The sequence below is a fragment of the Epinephelus fuscoguttatus genome, linkage group LG21, assembly GCF_011397635.1.
Source record: "Epinephelus fuscoguttatus linkage group LG21, E.fuscoguttatus.final_Chr_v1".
Classification (NCBI taxonomy): Eukaryota; Metazoa; Chordata; class Actinopteri; order Perciformes; family Serranidae; genus Epinephelus; species Epinephelus fuscoguttatus.
This window is the reverse complement of record NC_064772.1, coordinates 23,966,906-23,986,293: the sequence shown is the minus strand read 5'-3', so window position 1 is coordinate 23,986,293 and position 19,388 is coordinate 23,966,906. Positions and strand designations below refer to the sequence as shown.

Here is a 19,388-nt window from a genome sequence, read left to right as displayed (position 1 = left end):
TTCAGTTTCTCAAATTTTTCAGCAGAGCCACAAAGTATAAACCTGAGTTTGTCTAGTTTTAGGAGCTCTGTGACATGGGAGGTGGGATTTTTCCAGTTTAGGCTAACTAGCCTGTGTGCTTTTAACTTTATAAAAGCTACAATCGTGTAATTAGCTCCTTTGAGAGGACTAACCTCTTCAGGGACGTTGAATATGGCCATCAGGATCAGGTTCTATCACATACACAAAGCATCAAATAGATTTTGGAAAAGAGATTTCCAGTAGTTAGATCATTTAGGACAAAGTCAGGGCCCAGTCAGAGTAGCAGGGAGCTGCCTAGTTGAACCTTTTTATTCAACATTTTATATTGTTATCTTTAGAAGCCCTTCATCATTCTTTGCTCAGGTCTCAAAGGTCAAAGCAGCCTCTTGATTCCAAATCAAAAGCACTAAACGCTGCGCTGATTGAGCATGATGAGGAAAATTAGTGCTCCTGAAAAGGGTGCCTCAGTATTTCCTGTTGGAGTGGAAACTTAAGAGATGTGAAGTGGCCTTTGTGGTGTGTGATGTAATTTCTGAGTAGAAAAGGAAGAAAAAAAAAAAATATATATATATATATATAAAAAAACAAAGGGACAAAGAAAAGCACATTCACAACCGTTATATGAAAAACATTTTTCAGTTTAGTGTGTCAGCTCGACTAAGTAGCTTTAGCCCATGCATGTCCGCTCCTCCTACTGAAGAGTGCCATTCAATATTAAGTAAAAAAAAAATCCCTCCAAATCCCCTCGAGAAAAACAGCAGCTTAAGTAAGGTTAATGTTCACTATCCCTACTTCCTCCACTCTGTGCAAGATTATATTGGAGGATGTGAATCATTTCTATCGTACAAGCTGTGAGCCGTACGGACATGAGTGGAAGGGACAGCAGGATGTGACCTATATGCATGTGATTCTTTTTCATAGAGCATTTATTCTGATGGGTATGAACATCTGCAGATCACTAATGTGACAAATGAATGGTTTTAAAAGGCGCTGCAAATTTGAATTTCTGTGTTTATTACGGAAAACAAACTTAGATTATTGTAAGATTATAGTGGTTAAATTGTATTCTTTGTTTAGTGTTTTTTATCAGGCTGAAAAAGGTTCAATGAGCCTGTCATGATTTCTGCATTATCCTATATTACCCATAGATGTCCTTGTTCAGCAAGTCATCCTGCTCCGACCCTGTTCTATAAATACCTTACCTCTGTTTCAGACTATAATGAAAATAATGCATCAGTATGTTTAGTGAGAGCCCACGCTGACATAACATCACATGCATGTCTGACATAAAGACTTTGATGTGGATATCAGCTCTTTTTCCTTTCTGTTCATGTCTCCTTTTCCGTCTCCTTTCATTAATATAGATGAATATGATTTGTGAGCCCTTGGTCAGATTCATAGTTAGGTCCAATTTAAATTTTTACAGCCTCTCTCCTGTGTTGTGTGTATTTATTGCAGGTCTAAATAAGGATGTGTTGCAGAGGGAAGCCTTCTGGAAGCTGCAGTGCAGACTCATCTCCTCTGTAGCCCTCTACAGAGGTTTCTGCGGTTCAGCATCCCAGACACAAGTTGATCCAAGAATGCACCGGCAACGTCTCAGTCTGATTCACACATATTATAGACGCACACAAAAAAATGTTTAATCATAATCCTGTTTTTTTGTGTGTGTGTGTTGTAGATGAATCCACCCAGACTGCCTGTAACAGATTTAACTTGCAGGTACGATTAGCTACCGTGATTATTCATTATTTTGACTGCGGCTCAGCAGAGTGCTATTAGGGTCTTTTTTATTAGAACTTTCTCAACTGTTTCAAACTTTGCGTGTGAGTTCTGTTACATAATCTTAAATGTCTCAAATGTTAAAGCCTCTCACAGTTGCCAAATGTCATTATGCAAAGACTGCAAACTGTTTTTAATGACAGTTTTAAAGTCCCCAAATGGACCTGATCACGACCTGTGGCGCTGATTGTTTGTCTTTGTTGCTGTTTTTGTTTATTTCAGAATCCAGAAATCATTTTTCACACTCACATATATGCATAATATACACACATATATTTATATAAAGCCTCTGTCAGGCCCAAAATGTCTATAAACCCACATTTAGAGGAGTAAATATGCAGTATGTAAGGCTTTTGGATCTATGAATCACAAAGGTAAAAAGACTGTCAGCTGCGGTGCTGCAGTGCCTAGATCTTAACGAGTGAGGAGACAAGAGGAATGTGGAGCAGACGTGGGTGGTATTTAAAACTACATATAAATAAATAAAAGGTGAAAATAAATAAATAAATCCTACCTACATCACTGAGCTGATAGCTATCTCTTGCAAGATGAATCCAAATAGAGCAAATGGAGGACAAGCTGCTTAATTTTCTTGGTTTAGCCTTGACTCTATGTGCCTCAGCTCAGCACTGGTATTTTTATTCCACGCATGTTTACATGTTTTTAACCTGGTGCAATTATCGCCGCGTTGAGTGTGACCGCACCTGTGACTCACATGGAAGCATGTTTACATACAGTGCGTCTCATTCATGCAAAAGGAGTGGATTTAAGTGGTATCACCTTCACAGACATTTAAATTTCCTTCCCTTCATCACTTCAGAGAAAGGATACCATGAATGCCAGCCATAAAAGAGCACTTTTCAGCTTATTATTCAAATTGAGCTTTCAAAAATATAAAAGGACCCCAACAAGTATGGATTTGCAAGACTGCTATTGCCTGCCACTCCTACAGGAACAGGAGACATTTCATTGTTCGTTCTGGAGCAGTTACAGGAGACTTTCTTCCTCGGAAGTGTATTCACCTGTACAGTTCAAGTGAACACATGGTCCTGAAAGGTGGTAGTTACAGACGCTGGTGAAAGGATAACATACTCCTCATCACAGGACGGAAAGAAAGGGTTTCATATGAACATGTCTGACATTGTCACAGTACAGTGCAGCAACAATAAGGATCATTTCATAACTTGATTTTCCTTTCTTGGTGAGAAAATGCAACTACAGTGAGCCTTACAGCTGAGCATTGGTAAATTTGCACATGGTGCCTTTCCTTTCAGTTCAGCACTCCTTTATGCTGTTACCTCGGACAATACATTTGTAGGAGTCGCTCTACAAAAACACTATGGTCAGCAGAAAGTATTTGTAGTACTCAGTGAGCCAATCATGTGCCCCATGGCGTAACACAGACTTTTTATGTATGTGTTACACAGGGTCAATCCTTTCCTGCTTCCGGCGAGTTGACCACAATACCACCAAACAGTGACCTGCAAAATCCCACAGAGATTGAACATGAGTTCAGTAACAGAGCGTTTTCAGCTGACATAAGTAATTTCAATGTCATACTTGTTTTTGGATTACTGAGCTTTCTATGTAAGTCACCGAGTCCAACCATATAGCATCGAAACAATCGTCTTGTTGCCTTAAACATAGTACCATTTTGAACTATGTAACCAAATGTAGCCCAAATTAAAATGTGTTTGTACCCCGCTCTTTCCTATCATTCACCAAATAAATAACACAATGACATAAAGCAATTTAATATACACAAGCACATTGACTCATATCTCTATGTTACATTTCTAAATTAAGTTTAAATTAATATTAATGGACGATTTTAAAGTTCAAAACTGTGCCAACGTGTGCCCGCGGAATTCTGGGTCATGGCAATTCTGGGCATGCGCACTAGAGCGTACCAAAATCCACGCAGCATCATTAGCTAGCTAGCAACGTCTGAAGACAGCAAGGGAGACACCAGCGACGGAGTAGAAGCATAAAGCGGGTTTCAGCACTATAAGATGAAAGAAACAGCCGAGAAAGAAATAAAAAAGAGACAGTTACGTAAAAACTGAGGCGAAATAGCGAGCACCAGTTGTTCCACCGAGGAAGAGCCGAGTAACGTTACACACCTGCTAATGTTAGCACCAGCGCGCCGTTCAACTTAACTGGAGACCGTGAAAACGACGTAAAGTGGGAAGTGCCGGAGCTGGAGTCAACTGCTACAACTGCTATCACATCTTTCTTTATTTGAGTAAGCCTATGTCACGGAAGAGGTGGGAGCAAATGTCCTTTCCCAAGGGTTTGATAGACAATTTGGCACAGCGAACAGCCCGAAGAGAGCACCTATGAAGTAAGTACAACTTATTTATTTACGTAATGATCTAAGTTACCTAACATTACACACCTGTGTTCTGAGGCCTCTATGCACGTTGTCAATGTGCAGGTGCGACGTCACCAATAATGTTTTTATCTGTCGTCACCATAATGTTTTCATCTGTGTCAGGGTGTGCTGTCACCAATAATGTTTTCATATGTGTCAGGGTGCGCCGTCACCAATAATGTTTTCATCTGTGTCAGGGTGCGCTGTCACCAATAATGTTTTCATATGTGTCAGGGTGCGCCGTCACCAATAATGTTTTCATATGTGTCAGGGTGCGCCGTCACCAATAATGTTTTCATATGTGTCAGGGTGCGCCGTCACCAATAATGTTTTTATATTAGTTAAGGTGCGCTGTCGCCACTAATGTTTTCATCTGTGTCAAGGTACGCTGACACCAATATTGTTTTCATCTGTGTCAAGGTGCGCCATCACCAATAATATTTTCGTATTTGTTAAGGTGTGCCGTCACCAATAATGTTTTCATCTGTGTCAAGGTGCGCCATCACCAATAATGTTTTCATATGTGTCAGGGTGCGCCGTCACCAATAATGTTTTCATATTTGTCAGGGTGCGCCGTCACCAATAATGTTTTCGTATGTGTCAGGGTGCGCCGTCACCAATAATGTTTTCATATGTGTCAGGGTGCGCCGTCACCAATAATGTTTTTGTATGTGTCAGGGTGCGCCGTCACCAATAATGTTTTCATATGTGTCAGGGTGCGCCATCACCAATAATGTTTTCATATTTGTCAGGGTGCGCCGTCACCAATAATGTTTTCGTATGTGTCAGGGTGCGCCGTCACCAATAATGTTTTCATATGTGTCAGGGTGCGCCATCACCAAAAATGTTTTCATCTGTGTCAGGGTGTGCTGTCACCGATAATGTTTTCATATTTGTTAAGGTGTGCCATCAACAATAATGTTTTCATGTTTGTCATGGTGTGCCGTCCCCAATAATGTTTTCATCTGTGCCAGGGTGCGCCGTCACCAATAATGTCATCTGTTTCAAGGTGCGTTGTCACCAATAATGTTTTCATGTTTGTCAAGGTGTGCCATCACAAATAATGTTTTCATCTGTGTCAGGGTGCACCGTCACCAATAATGTCATCTGTTTCAAGGTGCGTTGTCACCAATAATGTTTTCATGTTTGTCAAGGTGTGCCATCACAAATAATGTTTTCATCTGTGTCAGGGTGCACCGTCACCGATATTTTTATATTAGTTGAGGTGCGCTGTCGCCACTAATGTTTTCATCTGTTTCAAGGTACACTGACACCAATATTGTTTTCATCTGGTTGAAGGTGTGTCGTCACCAATAATGTTTTCATATCTGCCAGGGTGCGCCGTCACCAATGTTTTCATCTGTGTCAAGGTGCGCTGTCACCAATAATGTTTTCATATCTGCCAGGGTGCGCCATCACCAATGTTTTCATCTCTGTCAGGGTGCGCTGTCACCAATAATGTTTTCATATTTGTTAAGGTGTGCCATCAACAATAATATTTTCATCTGTTTCAAGGTGCGTCGTCACCAATAATGTTTTCATAGCTGTCAGGGTGCGCCGTCACCAATGTTTTCATCTGTGTCAGGGTGCGCTGTCACCAATAATGTTTTCATATCTGCCAGGGTGCGCCATCACCAATGTTTTCATCTCTGTCAGGGTGCGCTGTCACCAATAATGTTTTCATATTTGTTAAGGTGTGCCATCAACAATAATATTTTCATCTGTTTCAAGGTGCGTCGTCACCAATAATGTTTTCATAGCTGTCAGGGTGCGCCGTCACCAATAATGTTTTCATATTTGTTAAGGTGTGCCATCAACAATAATGTTTTCATGTTTGTCAAGGTGTGCCATCACCAATAATGATTTCATCTGTGTCAGGGTGCGCTGTCACCAATAATGTTTTCATATTTGTTAAGGTGTGCCATCAACAATAATGTTTTCATGTTTGTCAAGGTGTGCCGTCATCAATAATGATTTCATCTGTGTCAGGGTGCGCCGTCGCCAATAATGTTTTCATCTTTTTTCAAGGTGTGTTGTCACCAATAATGTTTTCATGTTTGTCAAGGTGCGCCGTCACAAATAATGTTTTCATCTGTGTCAGGGTGCGCCATTGCCAATAATATTTTCATATGTCACGGTGCACCGTCACCAATGTTTTTATATTAGTTAAGGTGCGCTGTCGCCACTAATGTTTTCATCTGTGTCAAGGTACGCTGACACCAATATTGTTTTCATCTGTGTCAAGGTGCGTTGTCACCAAAAATGTTTTCATCTGTGTCAGGGTGTGCTGTCACCGATAATGTTTTCATATTTGTTAAGGTGCGCCGTCACCAATCCACTCAGTGCAACCATCTCAGTTTCACCCGCATCCTTCATTGAGTCACCAATAAATCATTTACCCTTCTGGATGAGGTGTGCTCTTACAGAGGAGTAAGGTAGTAAAGTAGAGGAGTAGTATGGGAGAACACAGAGACGGTACTAGCACCTTTGGCTTTAACATCCATAAATCTGTAGTTGTTTTGTGTACAAGCTATTTTTATTTGTCTACTGCAATTATTGCCTTTTAAAGCAGCCACAATATGTGGTTATTAATAATTGATCACAGGACTGTATGTGAAAGGTGTCGCTCGAGGTGATGAACTCGCAGACAATTATCACTCACTTTGCACTTCTGATGAGTGTTGTAGCATCCTTCAGCACATTGTTTTAGTTTGCAGCTGTACTGTTTAGGTTTACTCTCACTACTGTCATCAGTGTAACTAATGTTTCCAGTGAAAAAGCCCCAAAACCCCTACAGCACGAAGCAGCGGACAGGCACAGTTAGCAGCAAGCTGGTGAATGTAAAGAAACATGCAGCAGCTAAAGAGCCAGATATTCCCTTCAGGAGTTGGTGGAGACCAAAAACAGAGCTAAAAGGAAAGCAACTAGAGTTGGAAGTACTCTGCATTTATCAGGTGGCCAGTAACACAATGCCAACTGAATGATAATGTTGATTGGCTTGATGTTCACCATATCGACTTAAAAGATGATAATGTTATCTTTACAGCTTGTTTTTGCTGCCCCCAAGTGGCCAATCAGTTATTGTAGGTTTTAAAGATCTAATGCATAATGACAAATATGCAAACTACCGCCAAAAATTGACTTTTACCATCAAACACTTGCCTGCGACTGGAGGATAATCACAAAATCAATCAGGGAGTGATAGCTGGAAGAAAAAGTGCAGCACACTGTCACAGAAAAACACAGAGTGACAGTAAGGCCAAATTTAACCAGCACAGTTATTGATTGATATAAGATAAATAATTGAACTTGAATATTACACTCAGAGATGTTATTTTCTTAGCTCAAAATGTTTACTTGTTTATCTTTTTCCTCTGTGCTGTCTTGTCTCTGTGCGACACACAGAGACATGGAACTTTGCCTGCAAGCTTCAGAAGAAAGCAGCTGTGTAAAATATTGATCACACCACCATCGTTCATTCCTGACTGGTCAAACCGACAGTGCTACAACCATCCTCTGTCTCCTCCATGTCTCCCATAGGGAACTTCTTTTTTTGGTTGCCCACACTTTCCTCACAGCAGGGTCAGCAACAAAGCAGCGCCTGTGGAGCTGGAAGAGATTCAAAGTCTTGCTCAGGGACACTTCAGCAGCACTGGGGCTAGACCAGAAGATGAACCTTAGTCCTGCACCCTGAGGACATTTCTTTATTCACAGTGTCACCCCTGCTACAGAGGCGCAGGCACGGAAGGTGTCAGGGATGGTTTTACTCACTGCAAAAGAAGGCATACTTATATTTAAGAAACATTACAATTACAAGCTTCAGTGAAATTAGGGGAGACCTTGTGAATACTGTTAAAGGCTCATTTTGTTCAGTTTGTGAAAAGTTGATTTTTAACTATTAGCTACCATGCTAGACCAGTCCCCCAGGACGTGTGCCAAGCTTTGAAGCCAATATTCATGGTGGCGTGGTGTAATTACACCCATTGCATGATGCTACAGTATGTGGCCCAGAGAGACTTTTTCCCATAGACTTACATGGTGAAAGAACTCTCTTTAAATCACTGGATGCATTTTTTTAAGCCTCACAACTCATGTGAAATGACTCGTTTCACTGTCAGAATTTCATCCATTCTGTTCAGTAACATTTGGAAAGTCTAGAGGAGCCACACAATTAAATAATTTTATCCCCATTCAAGTTAGTGGAGCACTAAACCGTTGGAGGTCTCTAGTGCGCCATCTCTATGTGCCACACAGTGCAGAAGCAGTACTGTCATCCAGATAATTTTTTTAAATGGTAGTGAACCTTTTTAGCTTCATGCATCACCAAGCACCTTTTGTAGGAATGAACAGTGCCCCGCCTCCAACGCGCTATCCAGTTCTCTTTATACATCCATGTTCTAGATAGCTAGCTTCAGAGAGCTCAAAACCTAGCTCTAGTAAAGAGTCCTAGCTTAGGAGTTATTTAGGAAAGTTCTTAGAGCAACTCTGAGCAAGGAACGGACAGAAACTTTTACCTTAGTGAGGAGGTGTGAGTGATCCCATTGCTAGGCTTGATGCATTCTTTTGACAGGTGTGATTGGTTGTCACAGACACACCCTTTTGTGAGCCTGCAAGGTGTGGACACCCAGTGGAAATGAAATGAACTGCTGACTGTGAAAGTGTTGTCATTGTTAGTGTGATCACTCTGCTGATGGAAGGTTGAGACAGACTCAACTCATCACTGCTGCACAATTGCATTTTTCCAGTTTTCCAAATATCTTAGTGTTGTGATCATTTTATTTCTGGTGTTACAGCATTGCGTCGTTGGGTGCGTACTCCTAATGAGATCGACCACAAATAATATCCCTGCTTGATCTAATCTGTAGCATTTTATTTGCTCACTGTCATCCAGTGCTGGGAGAATATTTCTCCGACCTCTTTGTGTTTCCACCATTTTCTCCTCTGCTTAAGAAACTCTTAAGCCTCTTAAAAGTCCTCCTCCCTGCTCCTAACAGTTTATCACCTTAGGAGCTCTTTTAAGGTCTGAGATGCTCTGTGAATAACTTATCTTTGCAAAAACCTAGTCTTAACTCTAAGGGAAACATCACAATTCTAAGAATTTCTTAGAATTTCGTCACCAGGAGCAAATCTTTGTACGAGCAAGCTTAGTGAATATGGCCCCAGAAGTTTAATATGTAGAAATCTGAGATAAATTCAGGTTTTTAGCTGCTAGAGTTGCGTAACATTTTAGTGATCGGTTGCTAACTGCATAACATACTTTTAACTGAGTTTGCGTCTTGACTGAATTATTTGCATTGTGCTGAATTGCAGCTTTATTAATTGTATTTTCAGTTGAAATGTGTCAGCGAAAATCTCTCTGAGTTAACTTTCCATACTTTCTCAAGAAAATAGCTTTTTCTACTTAGTATTAGAAGGTTATATCTGCAAAAATGCCTGTCAAAAAAAAAACCTTGACATTTATGTGATAGGATTTTGATATTATATATTTAGTGTTCATTTAAAGTGCCTGACCAAAAAAAGAGATCTTAAGGGAGATTTTTTCTTCACTGCACGTCAGTTTTGCTGCTTGGTTTTATATCCATAATGTGAAAACTTTGAACCTCAATATCTCAGAACCACCCACATCACAGATGGAACCTCATAATTCCAGCGTCGTGATGTAGGAACACAGTGGAAATGTTTGAAAGTTATAGTGACAAAATCTTAATGAACTATGCATTTTGTCGTACCCAGAATTCCAGTTAGGACCAGCCAACAGTGTGAACTTACACTTTCGATGGATTTTTCTTAGTCTGTTCCATTTTAAACTGGAGCTTAAGGAGAATCCTGGCCAACTGACTGTGTCTCTGTGCCAGTATGAGTTTCCCGGCAGGAGCTGTGCTCTTATTTGTTCAGGTGTGGTGATAGACATCCAGTGAGAGGAGAGCAGAAGAGGGAAATAATAAGCCATATTCATCCATCTGACACTGGGCTCCTTGGGGACAGGAAATAGTAACCTAATTATAGAAGAAGATGTAGCATGTCATGCTGTTATTATATATAAGCTTATTGAATCATGATTCAACCATGTGGATGGTCTTTATATTTGGCTCTAGAAAAGCATATTCAGGACGGACCTTTTCCAAGCAACAGAAAACAGGTTTTGACATTTTTATAATGGACATTTACTGCAGATTTAATTTTTATAGTGTTGGAAAATAATACCTTATATTTACTTCCTACCCATCCAAGAAAGCAGTGAAGTGAATTCCTTTAAGCTGGATATTTATTCAGGTATTTTTCCAAAAAGCTGTGACGTACAGTAAGAAAGCATCTCAAAGCACCTCAAACAAAATGCAGTCACTTTCTACCTTCCTCCTCCTTCCTGTTACTCATCTTTGTCACTAACAAACCTGCTAATCCTTTGACCTGTGCAGAGCTACGTCAGTCGCTGTGCCGCAGGAATCCAAGGTATTCTCCACGGTACCAGCTGGTGCACCACTTGTGCCTGTTTGATCCTTTGGCAGACTCCCCATCCTGTTTAAAGTGTATTTTTAGGATATTAGAAAAATGTGATGTTGCCCACAGTAATGTTGGAAGGATGTGTCATCTTGCTTCTGCTAGTTGTCATGTCACTTCTCATTAGTTTCTCCTGAAATGTTTGCAGAGTCAAACGCATGCTTTTGCAATCAAGGAAAGGATATGCATGGTCAAGCTGTGTTGTTTATTTGCATGTGCCATGTTCCTGGTTACACCTTAGTGGGTGGCCAATATTAAGAAGCTACAAGCTGAGGTAGTTTTTCCCCCAAATTTCCACGAATTTCCTCTCACCTGGTCTAGGGTTGGGTGATAATGCGGTAATAAGGTATCCCGCGGTATCTAAAAATAGCAATGATATCACTTTCATTACCGTCATTAAAAAAAAATCTGCCACGCATATAGGCCTATAGGAGCCTGATATAATATTAAATATAATTTATTTAATGCCTAAATAATGAGTGTTTGTCCAGCACCTGTTAGGGCTGTCAAAATTGCTCAAAAATGACGTTTGAATATTCCTTCTAAAAATAACTCATAGGTTCGAACCATTCGAAAAAATTTTTTTTCCCGCATTATGTCCACAAGAGGGCAAACTAATACAAGGAAACATACTTGTATATATATTAATACAAGGAAACATAACTACTTGTAGGTGTTTTTATTTCAACATAAACATCTTTGAAAACATTTACATACCTACACATTAAAACACATAAAAAAATTAGCTATAACATTACGTTATAAACGACCGTGGACCTCGCGCTCGCCCCCCCCTCTCTGACCTGTCATGCAGTGCGCTCAGTGCAGCGGGCCAGGCCAACGCCCACTCGCAAAGAGGACAGCTGCGGTGGTGTTTTTTTTTTTTCTTTCCACAATCGAATATCAATTTTCACATTCGAAGGTCCATTTTTTTCTTTTTCAAATTTAAATTTGAATTTAGAATATTCGTTGACAGCCCTAGCACCTATGTATGTGTGGTTGAGTTTTCAGTTTAATACTTTTACAGTTTAAAACTAATAGAAGGCTATAATGTTTCTCCTATAACTGCCCTTAACTGTTGTCGGGAGATGACCTTTTTTTTAAAAGATATTTTTGGGGCATTTTGGCCTTTAATTGATAGGATGGACAAGCATGAAAGGGGGAGAGAGAGAGGGAGTGACATGCAGCAAAGGGCCACAGGCTGGAGTCGAACCTGGGCCGCTGCGGCAGCAACCTTGTACACGGGGCGCCTGCTCTACCACTAAGCCACCGACGCCCTGGGAGATGACATTTTTGATAAAGTTTTTGGATGTGACGTCGTCATGTGACAGCTCGGACGTGAGAAAGAGAAGAAAAGATAGCAACCCGCGCATCGAGCGAGTTGGTTGCAAAAAACCACAACTTCTTAACTTCTGCAAGCAGCAGCAGCAGGTCCAGTGGCCATCGAGATGGAGGAGGGAGAAGCGCAACCCGAACCACCGAAAAAACAGATGACTCTGGGGAGTCGCGAGCCTATTATTCAGGGAGACGAAGACCCCCTTCTCAGGTGGAAATGTGATGGAGCCAGGCGTTTTCCTCTGATGTCGAGGGCTGCCTGAAAGTACCTGTGCGTTTATGCCACGAGCTCTCCATCAGAGTGAGTGTTCAGCACCGCGGCCAAAGTTGTCAATCCACTACGTGCCCTGCTCCAGCTGGAAAAAGTAAACATGCTGGTTTTTCTGGCGAAAAACCTTTAATAGTTTTGAGGCATAGGATGCTGCTATAGTTATCATTATACTTTGTTTTTATGTCATTTTCAATGAGGAGTAGCCTGTTTTGACGGACAGAAAAGTTCAGACTTGAGAGGGTGAACTTTTCAAGGTAGGCTCTAAAAATAAACCAGCGAACAGTATTTCCCGTTGCCTTCTCAGGATAAGATTATATATATGCCCATTTTCGGTTATGCCTTTTTATTTATTGTTCTGTTTTTCATATTTGATAAGCCCTAGTACTGGATGCTGTAGAGCTGTGCTTTTAATGTGTTTGATTTATGTTGATAGGTTATAAAAATAAACCGACGGACAGTACCCGTTGTGGTCTGAGGATACGCTGTATAGCACACATTATCGTTCTGCCTTTTATTTATTGTTACATTTTTGGAAGTGGACCGTAGCCCACAGACAATTAGTTGTTATTTCATTCTGTTTGGTTGACTGCTGTATTTGCACTTTTTAAAATATTTGTTAATAAAAGTTGTTAATGTTGTACATGTTTTGTGTTATTTTTTCAGTATCCTTAGGCCTTTGTAATGTTTGCTATTCTGTTTCTGAATGGTATAGGCACAAGCGGACATTTTGACGACTCCCTCTGAGCCCTTCAAAGTGATTTTTAATTAGTCACGGTAATACCGTATACCCCGGGAAAATGTGGGGAAGGTTTAACCGTTACAAAATTTGGATACCGCCCAACTCTAACCTGGTCCAGACTTTAATATCTCAACATTTATTAGATAGATTGCAATGAAATCATGAGATCATGGTTCCTAGACGATGAAGCCTAATCTTTTTGGTCAGGCTGTTCTCATGCACTTTTCGTAGGTTTTCTATGAAAAGTAATACCCCACTATTTGTACAGTACAGGCCAAAAGTTTGGACACACCTTCTCATTCAATGCGTTTTCTTTATTTTCATGACTATTTACATTGTAGATTCTCACTGAAGGCATCAAAACTATGAATGAACACATGTGGAGTTATGTACTTAACAAACAAAGGTGAAATAACTGAAAACATGTTTTATATTCTAGTTTCTTCAAAATAGCCACCCTTTGCTCTGATTACTGCTTTGCACACTCTTGGCATTCTCTCCATGAGCTTCAAGAGGTAGTCACCTGAAATGGTTTCCACTTCACAGGTGTGCCTTATCAGGGTTAATTAGTGGAATTTCTTGCTTTATCAATGGGGTTGGGACCATCAGTTGTGTTGTGCAGAAGTCAGGTTAATACACAGCCGACAGCCCTATTGGACAACTGTTAAAATTCATATTATGGCAAGAACCAATCAGCTAACTAAAGAAAAACGAGTGGCCATCATTACTTTAAGAAATGAAGGTCAGTCAGTCCGGAAAATTGCAAAAACTTTAAATGTGTCCCCAAGTGGAGTCGCAAAAACCATCAAGCGCTACAAACGAAACTGGCACACATGAGGACCGACCAGGAAAGGAAGACCAAGAGTCACCTCTGCTTCTGAGGATAAGTTCATCTGAGTAACCAGCCTCAGAAGTACAAAGATACCAGCCGCGAAGATCAGAGAGCAGATGAATGCCACACAGAGTTCTAGCAGCAGACCCATCTCTAGAACAACTGTTAAGAGGAGACTGCGCGAATCAGGCCTTCATGGTCAAATAGCTGCTAGGAAACCACTGCTAAGGAGAGGCAACAAGCAGAAGAGATTTGTTTGGGCCAAGAAACACAAGGAATGGACATTAGACCAGTGGAAATCTGTGCTTTGGTCTGATGAGTCCAAATTTGAGATCTTTGGTTCCAACCGTGTCTTTGTGAGACGCAGAAAAGGTGAACGGATGGATTCCACATGCCTGGTTCCCACTGTGAAGCATGGAGGAGGAGGTGTGATGGTGTGGGGTGTTTTGCTGGTGACACTGTTGGGGATTTATTCAAAATTGAAGGCACACTGAACCAGCATGGCTACCACAGCATCCTGCAGCGACATGCCATCCCATCCGGTTTGCGTTTAGTTGGACGATCATTTATTTTTCAACAGGACAATGACCCCAAACACACCTCCAGGCTGTGTAAGGGCTATTTGACCAAGAAGGAGAGTGATGGAGTGCTGCGGCAGATGACCTGGCCTCCACAGTCACCGGACCTGAACCCAATCGAGATGGTTTGGGGTGAGCTGGACCGCAGAGTGAAGGCAAAGGGGCCAACAAGTGCTAAACACCTCTGGGAACTCCTGCAAGACTGTTGGAAAACCATTTCAGGTGACTACCTCTTGAAGCTCATGGAGAGAATGCCAAGAGTGTGCAAAGCAGTAATCAGAGCAAAGGGTGGCTATTTTGAAGAAACAAGAATATAAAACATGTTTTCAGTTATTTCACCTTTTTTTGTTAAGTACATAACTCCACATGTGTTCATTCATAGTTTTGATGCCTTCAGTGAGAATCTACAATGTAAATAGTCATGAAAATAAAGAAAACGCATTGAATGAGAAGGTGTGTCCAAACTTTTGGCCTATACTGTATATAACCCATGAAATCATGAGGCAGAGATTCCCATGTAATTGGGAAGGCTGCGTTTATGTGACCAGTGTGTTGACAAGAGTAAGGAAGGAAGTGGTTCATGTAACAAGGCAAGCTGAGGTCATGAATGAGTCACAAAACACAGGACACAGACTGGTGTTTATAACCATGTGAAACTAGGTGAACTGATATTTAAGGTATGTTGGCATCATGTTTCTTTTCCTAAACCTAACCAAAGTAACCTAACTTGCCTAAACTTAATGGGTCTCATTCATGAAATGTGAGTAGAACAAATTTGTGTGTAAACTATTTGCAGAAGGAAATTTGCGTGTATTTCGGAGGGAGGCGGCGTGGTTTTACACCAGACTATCTTACTTGTTGTTAAACCTAACAGTGGGTTATTGCCTACATTAGACTGCCTTTATTAAGATGCTTTAATATAAGGCTCAGGGCAAACTGACGATGACGCAAGCAATGCACTGTTCTGCAGCAGACAGCTGTGACTGGGAATAGCCTCCCGTGTTTGTATTGTTTTTGTGTGTAGCCTACTTGTGCGTTTTTGCATTAAGTTTAATGCAGGGCTTGACGCTAACTTTTTTCCCAAGGAGCGCACAAAGAACTTTAGGGACACAATGTAAATTGATCAAATAATGTGTTTTCCGTAATAAACGTGATGCAAATAGACATTTACAAGCAAAATTATTTAATGAATTTGTATACAAAATGTACAGAAAGGTAAAATCATCAAGTTTTGAAAAAGTATTGCAATTTAATTTGTCTTTAATGTTATTATCTTATATATATTATCTTTGCAATATTATTATCTTATATAATGTTATTACTATCCTAAAACATTCTCCAGGTCCTCTGAAACTCTGCAGGACTTATTTCCACCCTGCCCAGCAGCGGTACCGTGGCAAACGGTCCCTTACTGCAGGGAGAACGGAGCAGGCTTCCCCAAAGGTCCGCCACTTAACCCGGTCCGTCTCCTCCACCACACTTTGACTTATTTCCACCCAGCCAACAGCCTGGCCGTGGAGAACGGTCCCTAACTGTGGGGAGAACGGAGCAGGCTTCCCCAGAGGTCCGCTGCTTAACCCGGTCCGTCTCCTCCACCACACTTTGACTTATTTCCACCCAGCCGACAGTGGGACTTATATTCATTGTGCCGACAGTGGCTTGGAAAACTGCCGATAACCATGTCACACGGGGAAGAGGGAAGAGGGAAGGCAGCTGGAGTTCCTCCAACATTTGCGGTTAGATTATCATATTTTTTTTATTGACAAAAATATAGGCTGTTTTGGCTGATTTGTTTATGCGCACATGTGCCCCTAAATATTTTTTACAGTTCGCACACACCAATTTTTAGTCGCAAATGCGAGTGAAACGCTTGCACTGTCAAGCGCTGTAATGTCAAACCATTTTTGTTAGATGTTCTTATGACAGAGGATATGGAGTTAACGGCACTATCTCTGTCACATTACTAATAACAGAAAATAAAATATTTTTTTCAACCCCACTTCACCTAAAATAACTTTAATCTCGTTTAATTAATCTCAAGTTTTCTCTTTCTTTGTTTGGTGGTCACTGGCTATTCCATGGCGGGGATGTATGCTAATTGCTGACTCATGGGAGCACACGGTCAATTAACAATTGATTGGCATTCATGAACAAACACACGTGCCTACGATCAAATCCGAGTTTTCTGCAGCATTCCTGAATCTGGAGAAGCTTTTTAGTTCCAAGGTTTTTTTTTTTTTTTTTTTTGTTAAGATATTTTTTTGGGTCATTTTGCCTTTAATTGATAGGACAGTTAAGCATGAAAGGGGGAGAGAGAGAGGGAGTGACATGTAGCAAAGGGCCACAGGCTGGAGTCGAACCTGGGCCGCTGCGGCAACAGCCTTGTGTATGAGGCGCCTGCTCTACCACTAAGCCACCGACGCCCCAGTTCCAAGGTTTTTTTAATGTGCAAATCTACTTACAGATTTACCAGCATTTCATAAATGAGACCCAACTTATGTAACTTAACATAGGTTATATAGAGAATGTTAAGTACGCAGCATCATTCCAGGGGCGCGAGAAAGGTCATGTCACACAAATTGTTGTATGACGATAAGTTGCTTTGGTGATCCTCTTAATTTTTCTTCTAGCACCACCATAAGGCTGACAATTGTGATGGTGAGTTAGGATACATTTTAATGAACGTTGGTACAAACAATCGTGATACAGCCTCACGTAACTGTTAGCATGGCTGTAGACTCTTTTTCATGTCTGTTTATTAGTTTCATAATGACTACAAATCACAGATGATTCAGTTAAAGCGTGAACTAATTTCAAGACTGACAGCTTCCACATGTGTGATATATTGTGATAACTCCAATATCATGTGAATGCAAAGCAGATCCTCTCAGATAGAGGTAGAATAGCATATTCCTGCCTGCCTGACAACACTGGCTTCTCTAATTCAAATGAAGGGGTGTGACAGGCAGGTGAAATGTTGCAAACCTGCCTGAGTGTAAGGATATTAACTGTTGCTTAGGAGGTGAGTCAGTCAAGACCAAACCCAGCTGTGATGGCTCAAATGGAGATGAGTTAAATAAAGGCTATCAAAAAGGAAAGAATTTAGCTTTTGAAATCCATTAATGTTAAATTGTTTTGAGCAAGCTGCAGTGGAAACTGACCCAATACGTCTTTGCACTTGATTTAATTTTTTTTTTCAAGGCTTTTATTCAGCAATAGACTCTGTTATTCAATACAAATGACCTGATCTGGATTAATACATGTCTGCAAAACACTTGGCAATCTAGTATTTTTCTATGTGCTAATTTTGTACAGTAGACTATTTTTGGATTCTGTGAGGAAGGATTTGGCAAAGAAGATTGATAGGGAGGTATGTCACTGTCTCTCTGACGTTTTCTTCGTTCTCTTTCGTCCCCTCCTCTTCTTTTCTTCCTCTTTGTCTTACTCTCCTTCTCTGTGCCTCGCTCTTTCTCTCCCAGACTCCGTGCTTTGGAATTCTTCCTGTTTTCCTGCTGTGGTATTGTGGCACCTCATTCACGTTACCTGGTGTCACAGTCTTGACTTCCCTTCCCTTTGTTAATCGGCAGTAAACAACATGGCTGTCTGGGGACTCTGCATGGTGTAGGGACATATTTTTACCCCGGCAAAAAAAAAAAAAAAAGAACAACAACACATGATTAAAGATGATGCCTCTCACGCTCCACACTGTGCACAATGATAAAAGGTGCTCAGATATCCCAGTGACAGGTCAAAGCAATGCACACAGCTAATTGATGCTGCCTCAGAATCTCACCGCAGTATCAGAAACATTTGGCAGTTTCACACCGTTAGCGTGCATATTTATCCTCCTGGGTGTAACGTAGAATTAATTTCTGTTATAATACTTTTAGTCAAGCAATCACTTCTATTTAGTACCTGCCTTAAAACAAGGACAAAGAGGCCAGACACTGTGTTCGTTTAAAGCTGATATTGTCATGTCTGTTTAGCTCCAGGAAATACAGTACGTGCTATCCAAATCAGCCCCTATTCTTCATGCATGTCAACCTCATTTTCAAAACTTTCTGATTTTGTGAGATTTTGACATTTGTTCTCTTGATTCAGTTCAAGAGCGACATCATTTATAAACCCACAGAAAAACTTTGCAGACACAGATGAAGAACTTGAGGGAAAAAGGTATTATTGGTAGTTGAGGCTCTAATGGTCTCTCTAATGATTCATGAAACCAGCAGGTGCATTCGATACTTACTGCTGAGCTAACACTGCTAATGGAGAATAGATCTGTAGTTGCCTTGCTAGTGTCACAATGGACCTGTTATAGAATAAAATATGAACATTCACAGTCCTGCCAAATATACCTCCAGTCAGTGTGATGCATACTGCTGGAAAATATGCTCAAGTAATGACAAGCTGCTCAGACACAGATCAACATAACTCTAATAGTTAACAAAATCTCATAAATCACATAATCATAAACCATAATCACAATATAAATATTTTTCTTGCAAGCAAACCCTACAGCACATTCGTCACATGGAGCCGACTTACCAGTGTAATGTGTGTCTGTGCACGAGTGCATGCATGTGTGTTGTGAGAGCCCTTTCAGCTGATTAAATATGTGAATATTTAAAAATGACAATTCTCAGCACAGCTGCAGATAGTCGGCAGGTCTGTTCCTGAGGGAGCTGCCAAGCTGTTCTTCCTGCATTCAGCACCACGCGCCGTGCTGCACGAGGAGGCTCCAGCGCCATTGGAGGGGACTCCATGTCATTTGTAGAATCTGATTTCCCCCCATAAATACGGAGCACTCGGCACGTTCCGCGCACAAAAAAAGAGACGATCCCACTGGGCTGTGGAGTGTTTGGCTTTCAATTAGCTTTTCCCTCCTTCCTCTGTTTGATTGTGGCGATGGTGGTGGAGCGGCCTTGGCTAGCTCTGCTGTGATCATCTGTGGAGGAAGGCAA

At 41.0% G+C, this 19,388-nt stretch overlaps 1 protein-coding gene across 1 annotated transcript in view; it reads left to right on the top strand.

The window, feature by feature from the left end:
- Positions 1-3,733: 3,733 nt before the first annotated feature.
- Positions 3,734-19,388, top strand: part of fbxo15 (F-box protein 15) — a 213,638-nt gene continuing 197,983 nt past the window's right edge. The window contains exon 1 of the mRNA XM_049564796.1: positions 3,734-4,144. Within this exon, the coding sequence (XP_049420753.1) occupies positions 4,140-4,144 (5 nt within the window). The 5' untranslated portion in view covers positions 3,734-4,139. The remainder of the gene's footprint in view (positions 4,145-19,388) is intronic.